The 27,523-nt window shown below is 39.6% G+C and overlaps 1 protein-coding gene across 2 annotated transcripts; it reads left to right on the top strand.

The window, feature by feature from the left end:
* Positions 1-368: 368 nt before the first annotated feature.
* LOC122639147 lies at positions 369-27,497 on the top strand. 2 transcript variants are annotated; one of them, XM_043831976.1, is made up of 9 exons: positions 369-598; positions 2,051-2,178; positions 6,294-6,341; positions 6,457-6,570; positions 17,177-17,242; positions 17,356-17,406; positions 17,889-17,999; positions 26,873-26,953; positions 27,075-27,497. In XM_043831976.1, the coding sequence occupies exons 1-9, from the start codon at positions 433-435 to the stop codon at positions 27,138-27,140; spliced, it is 831 nt and encodes a 276-aa protein (XP_043687911.1). In that variant the 5' UTR covers positions 369-432; the 3' UTR covers positions 27,141-27,497. The 2 variants fall into 2 exon arrangements, with proteins under 2 accessions (XP_043687911.1, XP_043687910.1); XM_043831975.1 differs by having other exon boundaries at positions 17,847-17,999.
* Positions 27,498-27,523: the final 26 nt, after the last annotated feature.

Below are 27,523 nucleotides of genomic sequence, written 5' to 3'. Positions count from 1 at the left end.
TTCAAAATTGTATTTTACATACATCTTAAACATTTTCATATGTTTTTTGATCATTTTCATACATATTTAGCGTATCTTGCGTTTCTCTGATACAATACGATACGTTTCTTCCCATCACCCTTTCGATAGGATACCTGAACCGATGCTTTAAACTTTGATAACAATATATATGTGTGCTGACTGATTTTCCCTTAATTTTGTTATTTTATTCCAAGAAAATATTCGGTAAGGGCATAACATGTAGCAAATGATAACCAATACGTGGCTGGATCGGCCACGTCATCCTTTACTGCACGTGTCTGTGACCTGTGAGAGGTGGTTCGTCCAGTGCGAGTTAAAATGGACGATTTTTCAAGAGTCTCTCTCTGTCTCTTTCTCTGTTATAAATCAGATCAGCCAGTTCCGTTTGGTTCTTTTCCGACTCACAGAAGCATGGCTGGTTTTCTGGTTTTGCTTCCCGCATTCTTCACGGCCGCTATCGCTCTGTCGGGAACAACACCTCCGGTGTCTCGAGTGGGCTCTGCAACTATTTGCGGAGATCAGAACAATGACATTATCTGCGAATTGCAGCAGATGAAGCTCAAGATCGCGCATATGGGTGATTGTTAATGCTACCCTCCCTTTTGAGTACTTTGGATTTTATTTCCTCGTTCATTGCTTCTTCTGATTCTAATCGATGTTTGTATCCATCTGTTTTCTACATGTTTATGCACTTTCATCTCACAGGATTCGTTTATTTCTGTATAGTATCTTATTTGTGACATCTCTGATTGGGTTGAGACTGGAATTTGTCTGGTTTCAAATTTTCTTTTAGTCGTTGCTTGGGGAAGCACGCCTATGCTCAATACAGACAACACAACTAACAAAAGAAGCTTCAACTGCAACTTCAACCTGCCTCATATCTTATCTTTCTATATATTGCTAAAATTTTCAGTTCTGGTGATTGCTTGATAAGTTTTTAGTGGTCAGCCGTTAACTCTTAGTTAGTTCGAAGGGTAGATTTGACTCCTAAGTTAAAATGACCGGAGCTTGAGTTTCGCATATACATTGGTTCTATATCGGTGTTGCTTTTGTTATATTCCTTCCCTCACCTAGTTAGGGAAGACATTAAATGACTTTCATGTTATATTCTATGGAACCTGAGAGTGTTCTTTTCTCTGCGTTCTTCTTTCCCCAGATGCATACGAACTTTTACATTCGGGAGTTGTATGCTAGGGTTTAATGTTAGTTTCTGATGAATCATGGTTGTGAAGAAATCCATGAGTGTCTGCCAAATGTGTACATACAAATGAAGTGTAGAAAAGACTGACCTCAACAAACGAAAAGGACAGGCACATCTTTTCACTTCATGTGTTATACTGTTATGAAGTATGTTTAAAATGTGGTTTTGGCTCAGATAAGTGTGCTCAGAATATATGTTCTGAAACTGAGTTGGCACACATAAAAATTATATAAATGGCGAGTAAAAGTTGAAAACGAAAGACATGATAACTTCTTTATTAAACAACAATAGGAAATTTTATTCAATTGCAAAGGGTTGGGCCAAATCCTCTTAAAGACTTGGAGGTCCCAATATAAATTATAGCTTATTCAAATACAATTATATAAGTGTTCTTTTTCAATTCTTTTATTTCTTTCTCGTGATAAATATAGTGTCATTGCCCTATAGTACTTTTCCTGTACTGTCTTTGGCTCTCATCCATTTGACTAGGATTTGCCTTCCATTGGAATCAACTTTTGGGAATGAATGTCATTTGAGGATTTTCCTAGTAGAATAGTCTTTAATGTGATGCAGTTTTGCTTTTGCTAGTTAATGTTACTAAAAAAATTTCCCAGCACATTATCGAGGTAGTTTCATCAAGTGAAGCAGAGCTCCTTAGCCTTCGATTATTTCACCGAAAAAAATGATCACAGTGATAACTGACAAGTTCTCCTTGCTATAATTTATAGTAACTTTTTAGCTATCTTTTCTCACATCTCTATTTTTTTGCTTAAGTTTTATATGTAGAATTCACTTTTCTTGTATGATTTTCTGACAATATAAATGCAGAGTCTGTGCTGGAGGAAAGTGTTGAAAACTTGAATGCTAAGAGCCTTCATCTTAAAGAACAAGAGAAGCTAATTGAAGAGATGAAACATAAGATCCATTCTCTACAAACTGCCCTTATCAGCATGAAGGTCTGATGTTGATTCAAAGATACAAATTGAGTTTTCTGTGCATCAGTGCATTCCTACATATACATTATTTTCTTTTTCCATGCAAACCTTGTAGCTGTTCTTTGAGCATGGTGATGCACAAGCAAATCTGGATGCACTGTCAAACTTATTGATTAGTGTCTCCTTAACTCTGTGACTGGGCATTTCATATTTGATTAGTTTCTTTTCTAGAGTCATTTGGTGGATATGCTTTTCTTTTAGTTCTATGAAGTATAAATAACAGTAATTTTTTGTCTTGTTATAAAAAAAAAAACAGTTTCTTTCTCCGTAGTTGCCTGTTTGCTTTGAATTTTTTGTGTGTATGTGTGTGGGGTGGGGGGGGGGGGGGGAGGGGAGGGGTAGGGGATGGAATAATCTGGTTGAATATTTCCAAAGAAACTCCTCGTCCATGTGACCAGACCATAGTTGCCAAAGCGAGCCCCATTTCACAGGTATATTTTCCATATTCCACATTTTTTTTCCATTTCCCAGGCCTGTCAATATTACAGGTATATTTCCTTCATCATCTGGGCATGGATGCCTTGAAACATATGGTGGCAACTTAATTACAAACTAATTAGCCATGTAATTTGCTTGTCTGCTTTGCTGATTCATAAAATAGGCCCTACTTTTAATTCTCCAAAACAACTAGATTTCGCTTCTGATATTGTCATTCCTTCAGTGTTGGGATCAGCTCTTGGCAATGTCTACAAAAGCTTTAGGGTGGTCAGTTCACCGTAATCACACATAAAGGTGATGAAGGTAGAAGTCTTTGTAGAGTCTTATACCGTAGCACTGAACTACAGCTTTAGTTGTGCTTCCTAGCACATCCTTCATACAATATCGTATCTCGAAAGAAACTTAATACTCTTGCCAATAACAATGCTTCAAACCTTACTCCTCTCTCCCCCAACGTGCATGTTTTATTCAATGTCTGTCTTATTATTCTGCCTGAGTTTAAGGGTTTATGCTTTTTCTTCATATATGGATACTTTCAAAATTTTGTTTAATACTTTATTAAGTTGATTATTTAGGTTCATTCCATGGTCTATGTCTACAATTCTCAGAAGTCAAATCAACTTATATGGTGCCAATGCTAGTTAACAGATACTTCATTTTGCGCCAATTTGTTAAATGTATCATGTAATAATAATTTTCCACAAATACTTCAAAATTGCAACTCAAACTATAGTGTTGAGGAATCTAACTAATATCTGTATTCATGCATGTCTGTCCTCTTGTATATTCTTCTTGAGAAGTTTCATGGAACTAATTGTTAAGTGTTCCACCGAGGTATTATTGTCCCTGCAGTAATGTGTTAGCTGTTGTCACGATTTGGGGTTTGTCCTTAACATGATATTGTGTTTTATTTCTTTTCTTTAGTTTCCTTCTTATTGTTTAATTATTGTTGTGTACTCTTAAGTAGGATTCCTTCTGAGTCCACCTTCATTAGCTTGTAATTGTGATTATAAATAAAGTTTGGAGTGACCACGATAGCTCTTAAGCTGAGTCTATCGTGGTTTAGTAATTCACTCCATTTTCTCTTCTTCTTCTCCTTGCTCTCTAGTCTTCAAGTCTTGTTATTGACTGGTTATTGATCTATATTCTGTTACATGGTATCAGAGCTCCATAAATAAATAAAAAGGCGTGCCCAGTGCATGAGGCTTCTGCCACTGCAGGGTCTGGGGAGGGCCATAATGTACGGAGACCTACCCCCGCTTCGCGGAGAGGCTGTTTCCCAAATCAGAGCTCCATCAATAGTCAGTCTATATTCGTGGTTCTGGTTTTGATAGTCTAAAAAGGTTATTGTTCATGGATTGCAGCAACCTATGCTGCCTAATATCTATTCAGGCCCTAGTTAATGGGGATATGATTACAAACTAGGGTCTTTACTACCTATTTCTTGATTGTCATGGTGTGATTAATCTACTGAAGACAGTTTTCTTGCATCTACAAAGCTTGCGGCAGATTCTGGATTTTTTTTAATGGCTATGAAGATTTCAAATTACTCCTTATCAGGCCATTGGATCCATCTCAGTTTTTAAGGGCTGTTTCACCCTTCCTAGAGGTACACTTGATCTATGTTTGGTACTGATCAGCCTTGCTGATCTTCTGGAATTGCAGTTCCCCGTCTTCCATGTGATACCCTGTTTTGAGGTTTTCTTATGAGAAAATTACATCCCCCTCCCCTGTACTATGGCCTAATAACACCTTCCTCCCCTTCATTTTCCCCAATTACACCCGGACCCCCTCTGGCTGATGGTGTTAACCTGCTGTTAGTTATTGTTTGGAAAAGACTATTTTACCCTTGTTCTAAAACACCACAAATAGAATTACAATGATACCCTTTTCATCATCTTCAACCTAAAGCACCCATATCTTTCCTCCTCCACTGCCAGCACCACCACCGCTGCCACCACTGCCGCCGCCGCCTCCTCCTGCTCCTCCTTCACCGCCTCTATTCTGAGTGTTTATAGTGTTGTTCAAACGAAAATCAGAGGAGATCAGAGAGACATTACAGGGAGAACAAATAAGAAGAGATCAGAGGAGAAAGAAGGGGATCGATTGGTATTAGATCACTGAAGGTTGCTGCTGGAAGTACTAAAAACATCAGAAACCCCACCACCGCTGCAACCTCTGTCCTGCTCACTAAAAATAAAAAAACCTGTGGACTTCTGGTTCTGCCCACCTTGTGTGGTAGGATTGGGTTGGGTTGGGGAAGGGGTAGTTGCACTTCAAGACTTCTAGGACCCCAAAAAGATATGCTTTTCAAATTTCATGTGCTGCACTTTTATCTTTTGGGAGATTGGGATTGGATCTGATTTGATCCAAAGTTCTGTGTTTCTGGGCAAATTTGTTTTCCATTTCTGAGTGCTTCAATTGGAGAGCTTGAAGAGTGTCTCATAATCAATTGGTTTTATTGCTTTGCCCTGTGTTGGTAAGAGCAAAAGCGGAGTTTCAAATTTTTTTCTTACAGATCCTCCCGTTGAAAACAAGTGTTGTGGCTTGGTACCGTTTGAGCTCTTGAGGTCCGAAACCACCCATTTCGTATCTTTGAACTCGATCAACACGTGCTTCAAAGAAATTCCTTCGTCTTTGATGCAGAAGGTGTTGCCTCTGATGACTCTACCGATTCGGACCACAGATCTATCTTTGCAATCTAGGGTTTCCCCCTTTCAAGGAACTTTATCTAGTATCAATTTCAAGGTGTTTCCTTCCATGTTGCTGAGATTGAAGGTTGAAATGGAACCCTAGAAAGCAGAATTGAAGGATCGTTGAGGATACGAGATGAAAGGAGAAGGAGGAGGAAGAAGAAGAAGAAGAAGAAGAAGGGTAAAAAGGTCTATTTACATGGACCTAGGGTTAGTTTGGGGATTAAATCAAAAGGGTAAATGGGTCATCTCAGAAGGACCCAGGGCTAGTATGGGGATTATGAAAAATTTTACTAAGCCACGTCAACACTTTGTTTGACGGACGCTAACGGAAGGGGTGTAATAGCAATTTTTTTGCAAAGTAGAGGGGGTCAGAGTGTAATTGGCGAAAATGCAGGGGAAGAAGGTGTAATTAGGCCATAGTACAGGGGAGGGGTACGTTTGATCGATTGAATCTGAATTCTGAAATTACTTTTGATCTGCCCAGCATTATTGCCCATCTATAATATCTGTATTCATGCATGTCTGTCCTCTTGTAATATTCTTCTTGAGAACTTTCAAGGAACTAATGTTCCAGTGGCCAGTAAAGAAACTATCTCCAAATATTTTCACTCAACTTGAAATTTTAGTTTTCTATTTTGAGTTTTTCTGATGTTATGGAATTGGATGTGGAACTGTTTATGGTCTGAAACTCTGGGTAAGATTAGTCGATACCTTCAAGAGGAATAAAGAATCCATCATATTTCTTCTAACCATAGTAATGAGCAACAACAACATAGCCTTATCCCAACTAAATGGGGTCGGTTATCCCATGTATGTCTGCTGAATGAATAGATAAGTAACAAAAGCTATGAATCCATATTTGAAGCTAAATTTAGTATTTGATTTAGCAATTCTTTCCTGTTGATGCTTTGTGGCACTATTTAATTTTCGGACAAATCACAGGGAGATTCATCATTTGCTGAGGAAAAGATTAATGCTCTAGAAGAAAAGGTTTGTTTCTTTTCTTCAAATTATGTTTTTCTTGAGGTTCTTTCATGGTAAGAAAATTTTATTCCTCGCTTACTTAAATTGAACTAATTTGAAGAAAATATTAGAGGATGCTTAGGTGCAACTTCTCTGGGATGCATCAAGAAAGAACAACTTTAATATGCATATTTTGGAGACTAAAGCACGAGATGCTGAGAAAAGATTAGAAGTGGTCAGCTCACAAGTTGAAAAGGTATGTTTTCTGCCTCATCCTTGTGTCCTTCTTTCAACATGAATCTAGTTGCAGATACCCATTTTTTTTTAGTTGTTGGGATGATTGTTCCAATTTCTTTCTTTCTGGACTGAAGAAGACTTATTTTTATGTAGCATTATACCCTCTTAAGGGAGTAACACAAGTTCATCATTTAGAACTTCATAAATCATAACTTTAAAGTGCTGTTATTAGCCTCAACAAATTAAGTCAGCCTGGTATATAGAGAACACTTTGTCATAGATAAATGCCTTTCCATGGACGAGTTGATTCAAGTAAATTGAAGGAACTCAACGCACAATTGTCTTTCCATGGATTTGATGATTCTGATGAATTCAGGAGAACTCGAGAATAATCATAAATGGGTAAATTACATAACACCCCCTGAAAATCAAACGATTCCCCCTCTTATTTGAAAACACTCATCCGTCCCCCTCTAGAGTAACGGTGTTAACTTAAAACAATCCAAAAACTGAAAAGACAATTTTAACCTCAACCAAAATAAGATAAACAATGACAATTGAGGTACCCAACGTTTGTAGAAAATGCATTTTAGATACCCAAAGCTTGTAAATTATATTTAGGATACCAATTTTGATATTTCCAATTATACCCCAAATCACCATCACCGCTACAACCACCATTGCTGCAGCCACCACCGACACCCAATTTTGAAATTTCCAATTCTTCTGGTTTTCTGCCGATCATAAAAGCGCTCAACCTCATACTCTAAGATGTCATCAAATTTCTCTGGTGAGTCCTGATAGGCCACAACTTGAGGGACTTGATGAGGGACATAATAATCATCTCTAACCTTCATGGCTTGATCAGGAACCCTTTGAAGGCCTCCGTCGATGGAGAACCTTCCAGTATCGCTGCCGCTGCCGCCGCTAAACAAGAATCTCTGCCGGTGAGCTCTTGCACCTTAGCCCTGAACTCAGAGGCAGTGGTCTTTACCTTTATAGGGTTTGAGATGTACACAACCTTGATGGGTTTTGCAGCTCTTGCTGCTTTGATGAACACTGAGCATATCCATTTCTGGTTTCCAGAGAAGCAGGAAGAGAACTGATTGGTTTTCTTCCGTTTTAGCCAAGTCAGATTGGAAGGCGAATTTAATAGCAGTATGGAAGTGGTTTATGCAGATTATAAAGGTGGTTTTGTGGAAGCAAAAGAGATGGGAAGACTATAGACCATAGACTCAAAAGGATCGAAACCATTTGCCGCTCCGTGATCTGAATTGGGGACATTTTGTCGAATGGACTCGTCTTTCAGCCTTTGGTCGGTACGAGAATCGGTCTGGGGTATCTGCGGCTTCGGCTTTGGATTTGATATAGGTGGGCTTTGTCTTGATTCAGCGATCTGGGTTGGGTGAGCAAGAACAGGGTCAGAGGGACCAGATGAACCCAAAACCTCGCTTGCATATCAGAGCTTTGATATCTCATGGATCCTTCGAAATCGGGAATGGACGATGTGAAGGATAAAGTCAAGGGTTTTAAACCCAACACTTCTTCCGATGCATGACTCAACTGGACTGGCGGAGATTGAGTTGCAGGTCATGTGAGGAAGCGAGTGATTTGAGGAAGAGGATCGATTTTGGAGTTTTTAGATCCAAGGGTAAAAAAGTAACTCTGCACTGGTTAAGGGTAGTTTAGGGATTTAAAAATATTTAACTTGCTGAATTCATAACTTAACCGCATAAAACTAACGGTGAGGACTAAGTTGTAATATAGTCCTCTAATGCTAGGAGACGGGTGAGTACTTTCAAATAAGAGGGGGTGAGTTGAGTATTGTTCGATTTTCAGTGGGTGTCATGTAATTTACCCATCATAAGACCTCCCATCATAAATTGGATAATTTTGTAGTTACATATGTACACGATTTATTTTTCCCATTATGTATGTGACAGTCACAGAACCAGAACTACAACAACCAATACTTATGCAAGAGAAGAGAAGAAGAGAAGAAAAGAGAAAAGGAAGAGAAGGGAAGAGAAGAGATAAGAGCAGAACGATTAGAGTCAGTGTTAACCTAATGAGCTGCAAAGCTGTTTATTTATAAGAAACGAAATAATGAGAATTACAAAGACCTCCCTGGACTAATAAATATTTACTCATAAGCCCTTGAAACTGAAACAACATTCCAATAAACCCCTACCTATGGTATTACTTAACACTCCCTCTCAAGCTGGAACATAAATATCACCCATGCCCGGCTTGGAACAAGAAACAGTGCTTTGGAAAACATGTCACCAAGTAAATGTGCAGAGCTCATAAAAGGAGTAGAGATCAACTTCTGCATCACTGCATCCCATACAAAATGGAAATCAACTTCAATGTACTTAGTCCATTCATGAAAAAACAGGATTGTTGGCAATTAGATAGCTGTCTGATTATCATACATATCATAGATTTGTTAATCGGAAAACCAAGCTCCTAAAGAAGTGACTTTAAGTACATCAACTCAGCCGCAGTATGAACCATAGCTCTATACTTGGCTTCAACAATAGGCCTAGCCACTGTAGTTTGTTTCTTACTCCAAGTAACAAAATTACCACCAACAAATATACAGTAGCTAATGGTCGACCTCTTATTGCCTTCAGCACCTGCCAGTCAGTATCAGTGATGCAGTTTACAGCCAGAAAAGGAGAAAGATCCGTCGAATATTTCTACTTTTCTTAAAAACAAAGCTTGTGGGAGATCTAGAAAGGATTATCCTCTTAGATTATTGTTAACAGCCCTTAGAACTGAATGCTTGAGTGATTTAATCGATCACCCAAGCCCCTTTATTTATATTAACTTGAAGTAAACTGATCAAAGTACAAATAGGAATAATAACACCTCAGTCCTAGTCCTACTAGGAATTCCTAATATAACTAGGAATGCCAGAATAGGACTCAGCTGAGGATGAAACAAAAAATAAAATAAAAGAAAAGAATCCAATCTGACTAGTACTACTCCTAACATGACTAGGACTAATCCTAATCAGCTAGGACTAGTAGGATTAATCCCAATCCAACTAGGACTGCTTACCCCAATCGGGTAAGCAGCCTATTTCAACACTCCCCCTCAAGTTGGAGCAAAGATGTCGATCATGCCCAACTTGACTAGATTAGGATGAAACAATTTTCTAGACAATCCCTTGGTAAAGATATCGACAAGTTGATCCATGAGATGTCACAAAGAGAATACAAATCAGCCCAGACTTCTAACTTCTCTTTGATGAAATGCCTATCCACCTCAACATGCTTGGTACGATCATGTTGTACTGGGTTGTGTGCTATGTTGATGGCAGCCTTATTGTCACAGTACAGCATCATAGGAAGACGAATAGGAACACTAAGATCTTGTAGCAAACCTTTAAGCCATAGTAACTCACAAATACCTTGTGCCATAGCTCGAAACTCAGCTTCGGCACTAGAACGAGCAACCACATTTTGCTTCTTGCTACGCCATATGACAAGATTTCTACCTACAAAGGAGCAATACCCAGAAATAGACTTCCGATCAGCAGAACCAGCCCAATCAGCATCAGTGTATGCTTCTATCCGTAGATGACCATGCGTAGACAAAAGAATTCCTTTTCCAGGAGCTAACTTCAAATAGTGCAAGATACGAAGAACAGCCTCCATATGAGAAGAGTAGGGATCATGCATAAACTGGCTCACAGTACTCACGGCCACAGCAATGTCAGGACGCGTGTGTGAAAGATAAATCAGCTTCCCTACAAGTCTTTGGTACCGGCCTTTATCAACAGGCTCACCCTCTTTCTCCTTGAGTCGAACAGTAGGGTCCATAGGAGTATCTGAAGGATGACAGCCTAGCAACCCGGTCTCAGCCAATAAGTCTAGGACATACTTCCTTTGGGAGAGAAAAATGCTTTTAGAAGATCTGGCTACTTCAATCCCAAGAAAGTATCGTAGTTTTCCTAGATCTTTAATCTCAAATTCTTGTCCAAGGAAGGTCTTCAACCGTCTGATCTCATCACCATCATTGCCAGTAACCACTATATCATCAACGTAGACTATAAGAACAGTGAGTTTTTCACCAACCCTCTTTATAAAGAGTGTGTGATCAGCATTACTCGCTTATAGCCCACAAAAATCATGGCCTTGTGGAACCGCCAAACCATGCTCGAGGTGATTGCTTCAGCCCATAAAGTGCGCGCTTGATCGCATATTTTTCCTTGGTTTACATCACAGAGAACCCCGGTGGAATGTCCATATACACCTCCTCATCCAGATGTTCCATTTAGGAAGGCATTTTTACATCTAGCTGCTGCAAATCCCATCCAAGGTTGACTGCACAAGATAATAACACACGAACAGTATTTAACTTTGCAACAGGTGCAAAAGTTTCCTGGTAATCAATGCCGTATGTCTGAGTGAACCCCTTGGCCACGAGTCGTGCTTTATACCTATCCACAGTGCCATCCACCTTCTGTTTCACTACAAACACCCATTTACATCCAACGGTTTTCTTCCCAGGTGGAAGAACCATAAGCTCCCATGTGTTATTTTTCTTCAAGGCGTCCATTTCTTCCATCATAGCTGCCTTCCACTTTCCGTCTGATAAAGCTTCCTGCCAATTGTTAGGAATACGAACAGAAGAAAGAGAGGAAATAAAGGCACGAAAGGATGGGGAAAGGGAATCATAAGAAACAACATGAGATATGGGATGCTGAGTGCAAGTTTTGACACCTTTGCGAAGAGCAATAGGTAAGTCAGGATCATTACCAGGTGGAGAGGCAGGTTCTGGATCCGGGTTCGGCAATTGGATGGGTATTGGAGCAACAGTTGATTGAACCTGCTTATGTTTCCTTGCATAGGTCTTCACATTACTGGCATCAATCCTCCTTTGAAATTCACTAATAGTCCTTTGGATAGGAGTCTGGACCGGGGTAGATTGCTCCCCCTGAATACAAATGGTCTCCCCCTGTGTAGGAACCTCTTCCCCTGCCTCAGGGGGAGTACTAGGGGCAGGCCGAACTGGTTCAGACTCATGGTAAACAGACTGAAGTGGAGGTGGAGAGTCAATAGTCAGCACATCTTCACTAACACTCTCCCCCTGAAGAGGTGGGGACACATAATATGGAACATGTTCATGAAAGACAACATCCATGCTGACAAAAGTCCTGCGGGATGGAGGGTAATAACATTTGTACCCCTTTTGGGTAGCAGAATAACCCAAGAAAACGCAGCGGAGGCTACGTGGGTCAAGTTTACCAGGGGACCTTGTATCCCTAGCATAACAAATGCATCCAAACACCTTAGGTGGGACTATAAAGGAAAAAGAGCCAAGTAATAGCTCAATAGGGGCTTTTGAAAGAAGAACCCATTGGGCAGCCTATTAATTAAATAGGCTGCGTAAGGACAACATCCCCCAATAAAGGGAAGGGACGGTGCGAGCAAACATAAGGGCCCTAGCTACCTCCAGGAGGTGGCGGTTTTTTCTCTCGGCCCACCATTTTGGGTGGAGTGTGTCGACACATGATCGATGGAGGATTCCATGTGCGAAGGTATTTTTGGCCGACCTTCCATATACTCTTTCCCATTGTCACTCCTCAAAATTTGAAGAGTGGCATTAAACTGGGTCTTAATCATTTGATGAAAGTGTTGAAAACATAAAAAAACTTCACTCTTTGTGTGCAGAAGGTAAACCCAAGTGAACCTAGAATAGCAGTCAATAAAAGTGACATACCACCGATGGCCAGTCAGGGAAGCTTTCTTACTAGGCCCCCACACATCAGTATGAACAATATGAAATAAGGAAGATGATCGTTTATTAGAAATAGGATAAGTTGAACGCGTCTGTTTAGCTAAGACACAAGGTTCACAAAAAAAATCTTCCTTATTACAGTCTTTAAGTAATGCTGGAAATAAATTGGATAAAGTACCTAAGGGGGGATGGCCTAGTCTAGAGTGCCATTTATGTAAATCAGAAGAGAAAGATGCCGAAGGCAAAGCTGGTGTAGGATCGCCATCAAGCAGGTATAATCCGCTATGCACTTTACCCGATCCAATCGTCTTCTCCGAGTTCAGTTCCTGAAAAACACAGTGAGTGGGAAAAAATGTCACTTTACAATTTAGGGATTTAGTGATACTGCTAATGGAAAGAAGGTTAGTTGTAAATTTGGGAATATGCAACACAGATGACAGTATAAGGGAAGGAGAACAACCAATGGATCCTTTCCCTGAGATGGAGGAGAGGGACCTATCAGCAATTTTGACTTTATCCTTACCAGAGGCAGGAGAATATGTATTAAAAAGGCTAGAAGAACCTGTCATGTGATCAGTAGCACCGGAGTCAATGATCCATGGAATGGATACTACTGATGCACAATGACCAGCAAAAGAAATACCTGTACGGGCAAAGAAGGAACCTGAATTGGCAGCAGACATAGTAGAGGCAGTTGATGTGTTCAACATACGACGCAAAGCCTGGAGTTCTTCCTGGGAGAAACCAATGTCAGAAGTGGGAGTTGGAGCTACACTTTCAGTATGATTGGCTTTGTTTTTAGACTTAGCACGACCACGTTTGGCCTCAAATTCAGCTGGCTTTCCATATAATTTCCAACACTGAGCCTTAGTGTGATATGGTTTGTGACAATGCTCACACTTAACAGGCTTTTTGGTAGTAGAAGCAGCAACACTGTCAGAAGAAGCAACAAGAGTGGGGCCAGCAGTCTGTAAGGCTGATCTCTCAACTTTGGGAGTAATCATCATGGCAGCCCGTCGTGTCTCTTCACTGTGAACATAAGAAAAAGTCTCCTCTAAAGTGGGGAAAGGAACCCGTCCAAGGACTTGCACCCTAATAGGATCATAGTCATCATTGAGGCCAGCCAGGAAATTATAGACACGGAATTGGTCTACATAGGTGTGGTAGGCAGTAATATCAGTAGTAGTAGTAGGCTGAAACCGAGCATAGTGATCCAATTGCTGCCATAAACATTTGAGGGCAGCATAGTATTTGGTGACAGACATCTCCTTCTGAGTAGTGGTTTGGAGTGTCTTCCTGATTTCATAAACCTGAGCACCACTTCCTGAACGACCATAAGTGCCCTTGACAGCTGTCCATATCTGTGTAGAAGTGTCAAGGAGAAGATACTGACTAGAGAGGTCAGTGGTCATAGAGTTCAGAACAAAGGACATTACCATTGCATCATTGGCAGCCCATTTAGTACGGGCAGCACCTTCTTCAGCTGGTTGTTTGGTGGTGCCAATGAGATGGCCAGTGAATCCCCTACCAGCCACAGTCAAGGATAGTGATCTGGCCCAGATTAAATAATTCGTACCATCAAGCTTGATGGCAGCAGCATAGGGAAGGAAATCATTCCTAGTCTGACCATCCCCTCCAGAAGTAGCAGTAGTTGTCTCTGAATCACCCATAGTTCAGGTAGAAACCGATCCACAAAATTGAAAAAAACACAAATCTTCAAAAAACTGAATCAGATCTGAAGTATGGGTTGTGAAGTGGCAGCAATTTCAGCCGTCTGAATAGGTTGAAAGATAGATCGAGTGATCCTCCAGTAGTGGGGAAGAAGTCCTCCAAAAAATAGCTCTTTCTGATGAGCCAATAAGAAACCCTAATTTGATCAGAAATTAGGTAAAAAACCTGTGTTTGGAGAATCCGCAGGTCTGGATCTGAATTATACTTGATCCAATTCTGCAGTCTTCAAATAGGGAAGGTATGCACCAATAATAGCAGAAAATAATCTCCAAAAAAAAGGAAAGATCAATCTTCAAGTGTAGGAAGAACTTGATCTTCAAGAATGGAGGAGATCTGCCGGCAGAATTAGGTCATACCAATAATCTTCAGTCTTCAATGAGGTAGGATTGAGGGCAGCATCTAAATCTTCATCAGATCACCTCATAGTTGCTGCCCTGAATGAGAGAGAGGAGCCGAGAGTGGTGGAGAAGAGAAAACCAGAAACCGTGGGGAGGGGAAAGTGAAAAATAAAAAACAAAAAACTGAGAAAGCTGCTCTTTAGATCAGAATTGTCTCTGATACCATGTTAACAGCCCTTAGAACTGAATGCTTGAGTGATTTAATCGATCACCCAAGCCCCTTTATTTATATTAACTTGAAGTAAACTGATCAAAGTACAAATAGGAATAATAACACCTCAGTCCTAGTCCTACTAGGAATTCCTAATACAACTAGGAATGCCAGAATAGGACTCAGCTGAGGATAAAACAAAAAATAAAATAAAAGAAAAGAATCCAATCTGACTAGTACTACTCCTAACATGACTAGGACTAATCCTAATCAGCTAGGATTAGTAGGATTAATCCCAATCCAACTAGGACTGCTTATCCCAATCGGGTAAGCAGCCTATTTCAACAATTATTATTTTATTTCCTTATCCTGTTTTGTGGGTTTACTATATTAGAGTCCAGTTGTGTTCTAGTTTACTAGTTTGAGAAGAGTCTGTTTTAGTAGTTTTTAATTTGTTAGGAGTCTTTTTTCCCCCCTTTAGGCTATGTTTGGATGCCAAGAAAAGAAAAGAAAAGAAAAGAAAATAAAAAAACATAATGAGACACAATTCATGATGATGCAATGATTGATTTATGTGTCTATCTCTCTCCTCAAATTCAAATTTTTTCTTTTCTTTTCTTGACATCCAAACATAGCCTTATATATGTTAGCAATCCAATGCAATGCTAGAGAATGTATTGAGTTGAGTTTCTTTTGGTTTTTGCCCGTGTGGCGTAAGCAGCAGTGGATGTTCTTCCTATCTTCTCCCTCTTTGCTCCCCTTGCGCATGATCATCTTTCTCCCTTCTATTATTCTTTTGTTCTTCTGGTTTCTTCTCTCTACTTCTGCTACGTCTCCTTCTTAAGTCTCTTCCCTGTTCCGTTGTAGCATTACTGGCAGTCTGAGATTGGAGTTCGAGCTCCCTAATACCCCATCGATTGGGATTGAAGTTCAAGGGTTAGGTTAAACCCATGTAGTGATTCAGACCCTGGTTCCCTTGCGTGGCATATCAGTTTCAGATTGCAACTTCCGGCAGATCTACATCAGCATTGGAATCTCTTTTCTTCATTATTTACTTGTAGTAAATTAATGGAGAATGGGTGTGAGGGTCTAGCATCTTTAAATTGGGATCAGGTTGCTGCCGTGTGAAGGAGCTCGATGTGCCGAAACCCTTGTTATGTTACCGCCTCTGTTATCAGGTGGGAGGTTGAAGACAATCTCATCGTATGAGTAATTTTCCCCCTTCTTGCTTCTTGTTTCCACAATTACCCATCCCCTTCTTATGCTTTATTGTCCTTATTTTACTTTTGATTCCAAGATTGCCCTCCCAACTTATAAAGCTACTTCCACCCATCTATAGTGCATAAATTGTTCATTCTCTTGTTAGTTTGAATTTCATAAAATTACTGAATTGCCATTCACTCATTATTTGAGTTGTGTGGTATCCAGAAATATTGTTATACATCTCTTTTGTTGTTTCATCAACATCCCAATTATGGATATGTTTCAAAAAATAGAAACTTTAGATTCTAAAATTTAGGAGACCAAATATCTCTCAATCAACCAGTCTGATGTGGACCAAATTCGAGATTAACAACATAAAATCTGGTACAGATTCCCAAACAGAGCAGGAAACCTAGAAATAAGGTATCCACAGGCGCTTTGAACTTGCAGGAAAATCTAAAGTAATTCAGAACCTGATAGACCCCTTTTGATCCACAATCAGATCATATCATAGAAGGCCTGATTGAAAGTTGATAATCATCCATACATGATCACATCAGAGTTTCCACCGATAAAAAAAATTCTCTTGTTTTAGTATTTCATCAAACAAGAGAAGACATCACGAACAAGAGAAGCAACAGAAACTGCTGCACACTTCCACAATCAGTTGAACTCTCAAAACAGCAATTACAGTGTGCAGTCACTGGTTGATTTGCTCTGATACCATGTGACAAAACCAGAACTAGAACTACCAGTACCCGCGCAAAAGAAGAAGAATGGAGAAAAGGAAGAGAAGAGAAGAGCAGAACGATTAGAGTAAGTGTTACCCTAATTGGGGACAAAGCTGTTTATTTATAAGAAAGGAAATAATGAATAACTAAGACCTCCTTGGACTAATAAATATTCACTCATAAGCCCCTGAAACTGAAACAACATTACAATAAATTCCTACGGTATTACTTAACAATGTATATTAGAGCATACATGGATTATGGATAGCCAATAAAATGACTAATGGCTATAACAAGATGCTTTGTTAAGGCCAGTTTCCTGTATCTCCTTTTGTGATTGCATTCTGCCTAGGAAGACTTTAATCTCTTTAAGGGCTTTGTGTATCTGTTATAGTATCCATTTCTCTCCACCTCCGAGGAAGGTGGACTTATAACCCATTTTAAATTTAATACATCCTGCAGTGTACAAAGATGCATTTTCTCCATGAATCTTTTTCTAGATATTATGATTTTAACTATCTGCATAATTTGAATATTTTATATTTTATATTTTTGTATTGGTGTGTGAGGAGTCCCAAAGTTTAAGTGAACTCCTCTATCTGTCTCTTGAGAAGTAATTTGAATAGTTATCATGCTCCTTCTTTTATTCCTTACTTCCAGATGACAGACATTGTTACAGAACAGTGGATCCAGATCCAGCAACTTGAGCAGGCACTTCTAATTGCAGTTAGTATAATCTCCCTGAAACAGCATAATTATACATATAAATAGATACTGAACTAGATAAGTCAACCGCTATAATCCTTTGCTAACTACATTGATGGATTTTCTTTTAATAGACAAGGAATTTAAAGGCTCAAAAAGCAAACTACAGATGCACATTCTTGAAGGTAATATATGATACTTGATTGCAGTGTAATGTTTGTTCCTTTTGCATTCTGATGTATATGTTGCACTAGTCTGCTGGTTGCAGGACCTGACTTTTTGGAAAATATTCATACCACTTGGCTTGAAGTGGTTGGAGTCAATTTTCCTTTTCTGCTCTAAGCATCATCCATTGAAAGTGAATCATTTTCAACTCACTTGCTATGTTAGAATTACTTCTAACTTCTAGGCATTCTTCAGACAGCTCCATTATGTAGCAGTGACATTGAGAAGGAAATTTCTTTATTCCATTTTTACCAATCTTGACAAATATTATTACATTTTTTGTAATTTTTTCACAACATTTGATAAAAACATACATTAATGGCCATAGTTACAGTAATTATTTTCTATAGAGGGGTTATATAGATCTTTAACTAAAGTTGATGCTTCATGTTGTTTACAGCTCTTCAACAACTTCTGTGTACATCTTCAAAAAACATTTCAGGTGCTGGGTCAATATTCATTTGTTCGGGAGTCCTTTTTGAGTTCCTACACATCACAGGCTTTGCATCAGTTAAAAAAAACCATTTCAGCAGCTAAAATATATCATCATGAGGTATGTATAACAATCCTCCTTTTTTTTCTTTGAAACATTTCAAAGTAAGCTTGTTATGATGTGATCTTGAAAGTGATATCCAGGGTTTGTTATTAAGTTGAAGGTCACATTTCATCTCTACTTGTTAGGTGTTGGTTGAACCGTGGGTTAGAGAGAGGGGCTAAAATAATGGAATGGCTTGTCGTATTGATAGGTAAGCCCCTCTATTTATAATAGAGGGGAAATTACAAATAGTCTAAGCTAGGCGATGTGGGACTAAAACCCACATAGCCGACATAAGCTAAATACACTTAATAACATAAAAATACCCCAAAAGGACCAGAATACCCCCATGGTATTCTGGAGTACATATATTCTAACACTCCCCCTCAAGCTGGATTATACTAATATTAAAGAAAGAAGATCCAGCTTGGACTAACGGAAAAAAGAACTCCATAACAATGCTAACACTCCCCCTCAAGTTGGCACATACAAGGTACTAATGCTCAACTGGATTAATGTGAAACCCGGTCAAATTTCCGAATAAATTTGAACTTTTGGAACTTGTCTGATTACAGGTTCCAATTCTCAGTCTATGGTAGCATCGATGTTATGGGCTACATCGGTCGAGGACATAGAAGAATTACTCGACACACCTATGGAGGACTCCAAGGATCCTTCCCAATTTGCCCTTCTGGAGTCAGAGGACCCCTGTGAAACCCCGCACCGGAGTTACCTGTGTAGGATCTGCTGCCTGGAGGCTATGCAGAAGCTCTCCCTCAATTAGAATTGTTGTAAGTATAATTTAAAATATATTTATATAATATTTTATACGACCAAATAGGGTTAGAAGGGTATTTTAGTCAAATTGCCTCTGTGGGACCCACATCCCCAGTGGGGAATGCTGTTCCAGACAGTTACCCATGTTCGGATGATCTCTGATGTCGTCCGGCATCACATTATGCTTAGAATAACCAATAGAAACAGATTTATAACTGTAAATAGCTTTAGAAGTTAGTTTTAGGAATGATTTCTGTCCAAAGGACAGATTTACCCCTTAGTGCTTAAATACCACTTACCTATATATATAACCCTCTTTCACTATTTACAAATCACATTACAAACTAAGGAAGCTGAGAATTTCGTTCCAGCTTGGGAAAGAAGGAAAGAAAGAGGAAAAGAGAAGAGAAGAAGGGAGAAGAAGGGGCTTACACTTAGAGCTTGGACTCCATACTTGGAATTGAGCTTAGAACCACCTATTGGGACTGAACTGCATAATTCAAGGCTGCCTGCACCTTGTTTCTGCTTCTACACTAAGGTAAGCCATGGAAACTTGCTGAACTTCCCTTTTCTTCCCTTCTTCTCCAACCTAAATTCACCTAAATAAGCTTCCCACCATTAAAGCTTCAAGTCTAGCTTGAATATTCAGATTTTACTATGAATTGGACTGTTTTGGATCAGTTCCAGTCCAATTATACCTGAAATTGTATGATTAACCCTAATCTGACCTTAGTTGCTGAAACTATTGACTATGGGATAAACCCTAAGCCAACTAATTTGGGTTTAATTAATAAAATCCCTAAATTAGGAAGCCAACCATGAAATTGAACCCCCAATTAGACTGACCCACCTTAATTTTGACTTAAAACATCAAATTGGGGCCATGCATGTAAGGATTTGGCCCTATGGAACAAAAACCCCAATTTCGGACTCAGGGCCGGATGCAGTTGCAGGCCTAAGGCTGGTCGACCGGCCCTGTATCCCTCTGAATCCGGCTGGTCCTTTTTGTGCCCTTGCTGCCCTAGTATGTTGGGAATTGCCCTAGACTTCTATTGGGACCTAATAGATGCTATTCTTATATAATATATAGGTCTGTATCTGCTGATCTCTGACTGTTTTGCTGGGTTCTTGCCGGGTTATCTGACTAGGACTAAATTACACTACAGGTAAGGGAACCTTGACCTTAATTTGGGAATGTTTATCACTTTAATTTCGCTGTTATGCTGAATGCCATGTCATGCATCATTGATATTACATAGATGCATATAGTTTCTTAGCTTGTGATTTGATGCACTAGAATGCATATGATTTAGGCTACACAATAGCACGTTGCATTGCATTGCATTGGTATTATTACTATTTTGAATTGATGATGATGGAATTTAGTACTCTGTAACCCAACTGAACATGCTTGTATCTTCATGAATAGACTGCACTGGGCTAGGTTGCTATTCATTACCCAATACTACGCCCCTTACCAACAGGGGAAGAGGTGTTGGACAACCTGTAGTAGGTCCGATGTGTTAGTTCCAGAATGCCATCTTCTGTCCCATGTTAGCGTGTGTATTTCGCTGCGGGAATAAATAGATAGGCTTGGTCTTTGGGGGTCTGTCGGGGTCCGATGTGTTAGTTCCGGGACTGGCGGGTCCTCACTGTGGTAGAATGGTTTCGCTCGAGTGACCGAAGGGTTAGTTCCGGGACCGAGGTTAGCATCTACCACTAATAGTACTTAGACCTCATGAGACTTAGCATTTGTGCTAGGAGCATACTAGTTTAGGATATGCATCATGAATTTACTGTGTTTGTTTGCATGCATTCCCTTACTGGGCTCAGTGGAGAGCTCACCCCTGTGGAGCCTTACTTTTTCTTACAGATGAAGCTGCTCTCGATACTGCTAGTTTTTCTGTGGGGATTCCTCATTCTCAGGACTCTCCTGCTGCTTATGGAGCTGATACTCCTATCTTGGTTGAGCACGATGCTTCATGTTCCTGTGATGCCTGCGCGCTCTCTTGATCATCCAAAATGATCAAGCTCTTCCTCCCCTTTTTGTTTATAACACTTTTGTAGTAACATAGAATATAACTTTTTGGGCTTTTGAGTTACCACTTTTTGAGAATCACAAATGTAACTCCTTGTACATAATTGTTCATATGAATATAATGTTATCACTAGTTCTTCCTTACTATTGTCTTATTCCTCTATTTACTGCGTCCGCTGCATTAAATTCTGATTATTGTGAATAGAACACTGCACTTGCGATCCTGGTGGGATTGATTGGGTGTCTGAGACATCCAGTCACACTTGGCCCTTATTAACCGGGCCGGGGTGTGACAATGAAAATGGGAAAAGATAAGTTGTAGCAGAATCCAGCTTCAAGATGAACGCAGCTCCCCAATAAACCTTCAAGAACTTGTAAAATTAGATCTTCAAAACTTGGGCAGACTTGATCAGTAAACTTTCACCAATCTTCAGTAGCTGTGCAGTGATGAATCTCGAACTGATAATCTTGAAGATAAGTAACTAGGGTAGCGAGCAGATGAATCAGGCAGCAGTAAAGATCAAGCAGTGGAAAAAACAACCCAACTGTAGAATCTCATATAGGCAGGCAATTACCAAACATCTTCAAAACTTTAAGACCAACCTCCCCCTTGCGGCAAGTTCAACCCAATAACAAAGTAGATACCCATTGGCAATGGTGAAACCTCTGACCTTCTATGTTTTACACCAAATGTTCCTGCAAGTTCTGCTTTCTGCAATGGCTACAGGTATACTGTATATAATCCTCCTCTCACGTGTGATACACGTGGACATAACAGGGATGATGGAAGAAATAGGGCAAAACTTAATATTCCAGAATTTTCCAAGAGCTGCCAAGGGTAATGGAAAAAGAAGAAATGGCAATGAAGAGAATACCATTAACTTCCAAGGTGATTATGGGTTATGCCAAAGGTATGTGATGCAGATTCATCACCAAATAGGGCTTGTTTCATTAGAAATAAGTCTAGCGTTGGGTTATATACATGTTGGGCCTTTGATCTCATGGGTTTCTAATGTAATATGCCACTTTTCTGGGCCTAAAATAGGGGTACATAGGTTGCATACGGGATTAGCCCAATACTTAGTTTTTATTGTGTGTTTTTAATTGAGCCGGTTTAAATTGGTTGCATCCAATTGGTTCAATTGGTCTAATTTAAGTGAAGTGATCCTATTGGCTAAGAGATTCTTATATCCTATTGGCTACTAGGGAATCTTCTTTATTTTAAGTAGTTTAAGTTGTTTTAAGTCATTAAGACTCTATTTTGAGTCTATTTGAGTTTCCTAGTCAGTTTAAGTTGCCTAATAGGTTAGGGATAAGGTTAGGCCATTCCTTTTTAGTGTCTAAGTCTATTTTTTGAGTCTTCTATATAAGTTTGTAAGGAAGGCCAGCATTGGACACGAATTTGATTAATAAAAATTAGCTTTATGCTTGGTGCCTTTGTTTCTGCCTTTGCTCCATCGTGAGTGTGCCTTGTGAGTAATATCAAGGTTGCCTTGGTGGAGTAATATCAAGGTTGAAGTGGATTGGTGGATCTCCTATCTTATCTCCTTGCATTGTGAAGATCGGGAGACCCCATTGTTCATCTTCAAAGTTGTTGCCATTGAAGACCTGTAACAAGTAAGAAATTCTGCAACTATTCTTCTTCCTTCTAGAAGGTCACATACAAGGTGATTTTCGTGAGAATTCTGCCCAGCCAAATCTAACCATTAGAATCTGCTAAAAATTTGATCAAGTCTTTCTCAAACCCTAAGAGAGACTCGATTCAAATTTCAGCACCATCCACCCAGCCGATTGTCTGAAATTACAGTTTTACCCCTCTCTCCTACTTCTACTAGGAAACCTCCATAACTCCAAATCTGTCCATCAGTTTCAAACCAAACTTTCAGCATACATCCCTTACATCATTGTTGACACTCGATCCAAGTTTCAGCCCCAAACTCCCACTTTATCCCCTCCATTCCTTCACTCCATTAAAACCCAAAACCTGCAACACAATTCTGTCTAGAACTGCAGAATTTTAAAACCTTCCCAAATCCTATTATTTTTATACCATATTGACCCCCTAGACCTGCCCATTAATACCCTATAAACCCCTTTCCAATATCCAACCCTAACCCTAGGAATTGACCTAAATCCTAGTGCTGTCCATTCGAACCAGCAACCCCTTTTGTTATTTGATCCTGTTGTTTGGTTCCTAGTAGGCCTCCTACCTATCTAGGACTACATTAGTATGGTTTGGGAGGTGGTGAAGAAAAAACAGTGGGATAATGAAGTACGGAGTAAATAATGCAACATATAAATCTCCAACCATCTGCAAATGTTCAAACAAACACTTTTGATGGAAACTCTTGCAGGGGAGAAACGCCTAACTCCAATATTCAAATCTGATAAGTATACAGATCTGATTTGAAGTAAGGAAAGACTCCATTCTTCAAGGCTTGATCAATCTTCAAACAAGGAGGAACAAGTGTGCAAAAACCCCAATGTATAAACTCCCACATGCTAAACAGTATTAACGAACTGGACAACAATGGATGTAAGAAGCTTCAACAAAAATTGGATCAGATCTGAATTAGTGAACAATGCTAGGATTCAAGCTCCAAGGTGAGCCGGATATGAACCAAAAAAGTTTCACATAACTGAATAGGTTCGTAGTTGCAACCAATAACCGTGGAACTCACTGTTGTTTACCCAAATAAACTGATCTCCAGGATAGCAGATTCGAGTCTTCAAGAATGAAAGAAATTCGATCTCCAATAGTAGGAAACTGAGTCACAATAATAGGGCAGCAGTATACCACATAAAGGCAGCAGTAACATATCAACCAGTTATGCTTATAGAAGTCAAACAATAATACCAGCTAGGTAGGTAGTAAAGCTCAAACTAACCAGCAAATGTCTGATAAATAACCAGACAGATCCATAGGTTGTTGAAGCAGCCAGCCATATAGGAACAATTAAGAAAAATAGGTTGATAATTGGAGAAACCAAGCCATAAGAATGAACCTGAATTTTTCCAAAAAGAACTGATGAATGATGCTGAAATAGGGGCTGAATACTCCTCTGATGTTTATAAAACTCCCCTAAAAAAATCAGCAATAGTGGACTGCCCTAACCCTTAGATCGATTATAGTCAGGGTTTTGAAAAAAACCCTGAAAGGGAAGATCGATTGTAGGGAAGGGGGCTTCAACAAAGTGATGATGACTTGTCAAAGGTTATGTCTTCTGGTAATAGATGCTGACCACCACTGCTGCAATGGATCTCCAGTTTGAATAACCAATCTCCGTGGTAATTGAGACTTGATCTTCACGTGGGAGAAACACCAAAAAATTGTAGAAAAATAGGGCAGCAGCTATCATGTGCAATAGGCCTTCTTCAAGTCAGGAATAGTTGAAGTAGAATGTCCTTCTTGATGGTAGAAACACCTCCCCAAAACTCCAACAGCAGCAATCAACCCTAATCCTAAAATCGATATTTGTCAGGATTTTGAAAAAACCCTAAAGAGAAGGATCGATTGGGGTTAGGGGTCTTCAAACACTTGAAAAGAGGCTGAAACTGAGGTCAAGTGATCCTTGTAGGTGGAGTAAGCATCCCTCCAAAAGGCAGCAAAAACTGAAACCTATAACCCTAATGTCGATTTGAGTCAGGGTTTTAACAGGTAACCAAAAATAGCAGGTTGAGAAGGTTTTGCTGTAGGTACAAATCCAGCCATCATATAGTGGCCAAACTGAGGTCAATTAAGGCTGGTAGTTGTAGTAAATTATCCTTGAAAAATTAGCTGCATCTGACAAGGGAAGCCCCAAAATCGATTGGAATTTGGGTTTTGAAAAACCCTTACAAGGTGAGATCGATTTGGGGATTGTGGCTGGAAAACTTAATAAAAGATGGAGAGTAAGAAAAAAGGGAAGTTAGGTTTTGGAATAGGGCAGAAAAAGGCTGCATAGGGTGCTCCAAAATTGGAGAATCAGTTTTCATTAGGTGAGAGAGATCTGATCTCCAAAGAAAAAGGGGAACTCCAAATCGCAGATGTGGCTCCAGCAGGGTTCGAGCAGATTTTTTAATAAAAAGATAGAAAGGAAGAGGGGGGGGCAGCAACTAAGTCATCGACATTCTCAGTTACCTCATTAGTGCTGCCCCTTTATAGGCTAAGAAGAAGAAGAAGAACAGGAGAAGGAGAAAACCGAGAAAGGGAGAAGAAGAAGAGAGATCAATGGAGGAGAAGTAGGGAGAAATAGGGTTTTTTTCTTCTCTCTAACCTAGATCAGACCATCTCTGATACCATGTTGGTTGAACCGTGGGTTAGAGAGAGGGGATAAAATAATGGAATGGCTTGTCGTATTGATAGGTAAGCCCCTCTATTTATAATAGAGGGGAAATTACAAATAGTCTTAAGCTAGGCGATGTGGGACTAAAACCCACATAGCCGACATAAGCTAAATACACTTAATAACATAAAAATACCCCAAAAGGACCAGAATACCCCCACGGTATTCTGGAGTACATATATTCTAACATTAGGCTTCTTGGGGGCCGACTCTAAAATAATGGTGGCAGTTGATTATAACTTTAATTGGGGGGTCAGGGGATTTTCTAGTACCATTTCTTTTCTTTTAAATGACACATTACTACATTTAGGGCCGTCACTTGGTGTGATGTTAAAAGCTTGGGCTGCAGCATCATGACTCTGTTTGAGACTGAGGACAGCCACTTAATGTGAATAATGCAGAAGGTTTGGACCAGCCCCAATCCACCCCTCCCAAGACCCTGCTATAGCAGGACTTGCACCGGGTTAGGCCTTGATCACTGCATTTTGGGTTGACTGAAACTGCAAGGTATGAAGGGCCTCATAATGTTTCTCAAGAAGCCTTTGCCTGAGGATTCATACTTTGACCACTTTTATGGGAACAATGTTTTAAAACTTCGTCCACCACCATGTACCTCATTCACCAATTTTTCAAAACTGTGAGAGTTGTTGGAAGACTGACGCAGATAGAGTATGTCCCATTTCATTTGATCTCTACAGATCTTGAATTTTTCATTGCATCCAAGATTCTAATGCACATTTAAAACTGCACAGGGATTTTTTTTGTGAAAGTGATCCCATTTGAAAGACGAATACTTCAATTAAACTTAATTTTAAATACTAACAAGTGACCATACCATGAAGGGGTGGACAGGATTAATTGTGGTTCAAACCAGATCAGCCAACATTATCAGCAATGTAATATTATTGCATAGTACCCATAATTCTGTTGATTAATAAAATGTCGCTTACGTGCTATATCTCAACTTATACTAGCTCTTGTCTTCTCCAACTGCATTGGAGGCTTTCTTATCTTTCTCAGTCAGCAAATTGTCTAGCAGAAGACCGAGCTCTCACTCTCTGTGTCACTAATTTGAGTTCTGTACAAAAACCAACCTATGCAGGCAAACTTAACTTAGTGTACAGCCAAGCCTACCTAGTTTTTGAATTCCTGGATCACTTGGTGGTCCCCCGCTCTCCCCTCCCCCACAACAAAAAAAAAAGAGTGCAATCCTCATTTTCCCAGGTCAACTAGCTAGGCCTGTAGCTTTAGTTAAATCATTGGTTTTAAATGCTCAAATAGAGTAGCATGTACTAGAATGACAGTGCCCTTATCATATCTGAGGATGTTGACAGAAGCACGTTATGATGAACAATGAATCCTTCTGAAGCTTAGTTTGACCCAACCAGAAGGTGGAAGTAAAAGTGACATTACTGCAAAGAAAACGTGTCTAAATCTCCTAGGGAGAAAATGATGGAATTTCACGACCTCATGAGTCATGAATGATGGTCATGGAACCAAGATAGTTTTATTAGATGGTCTTATGTTTCTTCTTTGCATATTGTTCACCTCTCCTGTCATTGGTTTCAATTGATGTAACAGACATTACAGGCACTCTGAGATCTCCAAAGTTGGATCTTCCACAAGATGATAATTAAAGCAGCAGTTTTTAATTTCGTTCTTATGAGATAGAGAATGTTTTGTTTCCAAGTTTTGAAATTCGATCCCAAATGTGCAGAGCAAATTTCATGATCTCTCAAATCTTTTTGCAGCTGCAAGGCTTTGTGAAACAAGAGATGGAAAGGAATGAATTCACAGCAGTTCTTGCGAACAAGGAGGTTATATTTTTCGTGGTATGTTTTTGTATCTGTAACGAGTTACTGCCACCTTTTTCAAGTTTTCTTTCTTATTTGGACCACTATGATCTGCTTATTTCCTTCATATTTCTAATTGTGCTTTGTCTTTGTATTTCAGGCTTCTGCTCTAATTATTTTCCCTATAATGGGTGCTTGGACCTGGCTATCATCATGTTTCAGTTGAGCAGGGCTCCTACCTGTCCTGGTAATTCCCAATCCTTTGAGTAAGAGGGCATGTCATTTGAAATTGCGGGTTGGAACATCCGTTCAATTGCAGGAAAACCAATACCAGCCAAATCTAGCTGAATTCAACTGTCAGGTTGGTAAATCAATTCAAATTTTTGTGCAGTATTTTCATGGGATTTTTCCTCTTTTTTTTTTTGGAAGGGGGTTGTAAATTCTGGATATTTAGCAATTGCATGAAACATTCTTCAATCTGGCAATTGTGTGACCTCGACAGTTGCAATTAACTTAAGACAATTGGTCTAAAACCCACATCAGCTACTGGTTGAGGCAATTAAACTGGGACTGTCCCTGGCAAGTTGGACAAGCTAGGGATTTCACTAG

Source organism: Telopea speciosissima, chromosome 9, assembly GCF_018873765.1.
Source record: "Telopea speciosissima isolate NSW1024214 ecotype Mountain lineage chromosome 9, Tspe_v1, whole genome shotgun sequence".
Taxonomy (NCBI): Eukaryota; Viridiplantae; Streptophyta; class Magnoliopsida; order Proteales; family Proteaceae; genus Telopea; species Telopea speciosissima.
Note: the sequence above shows the minus strand (reverse complement) of the source record. Positions and strands in the feature narration are given on the sequence as shown.

Coding starts and splice junctions, on each gene's coding strand:
- LOC122639147 (XM_043831975.1), top strand. CDS start 433: ATGGCTGGTTTTCTGGTTTTGCTTCCCGCATTCTTCACGGCCGCTATC. Junction 6,571..17,176: donor TCAGCTCACAAGTTGAAAAG/GTATGTTTTCTG, acceptor CCTTACTTCCAG/ATGACAGACATTGTTACAGA. Junction 17,243..17,355: donor AGCAGGCACTTCTAATTGCA/GTTAGTATAATC, acceptor TTCTTTTAATAG/ACAAGGAATTTAAAGGCTCA.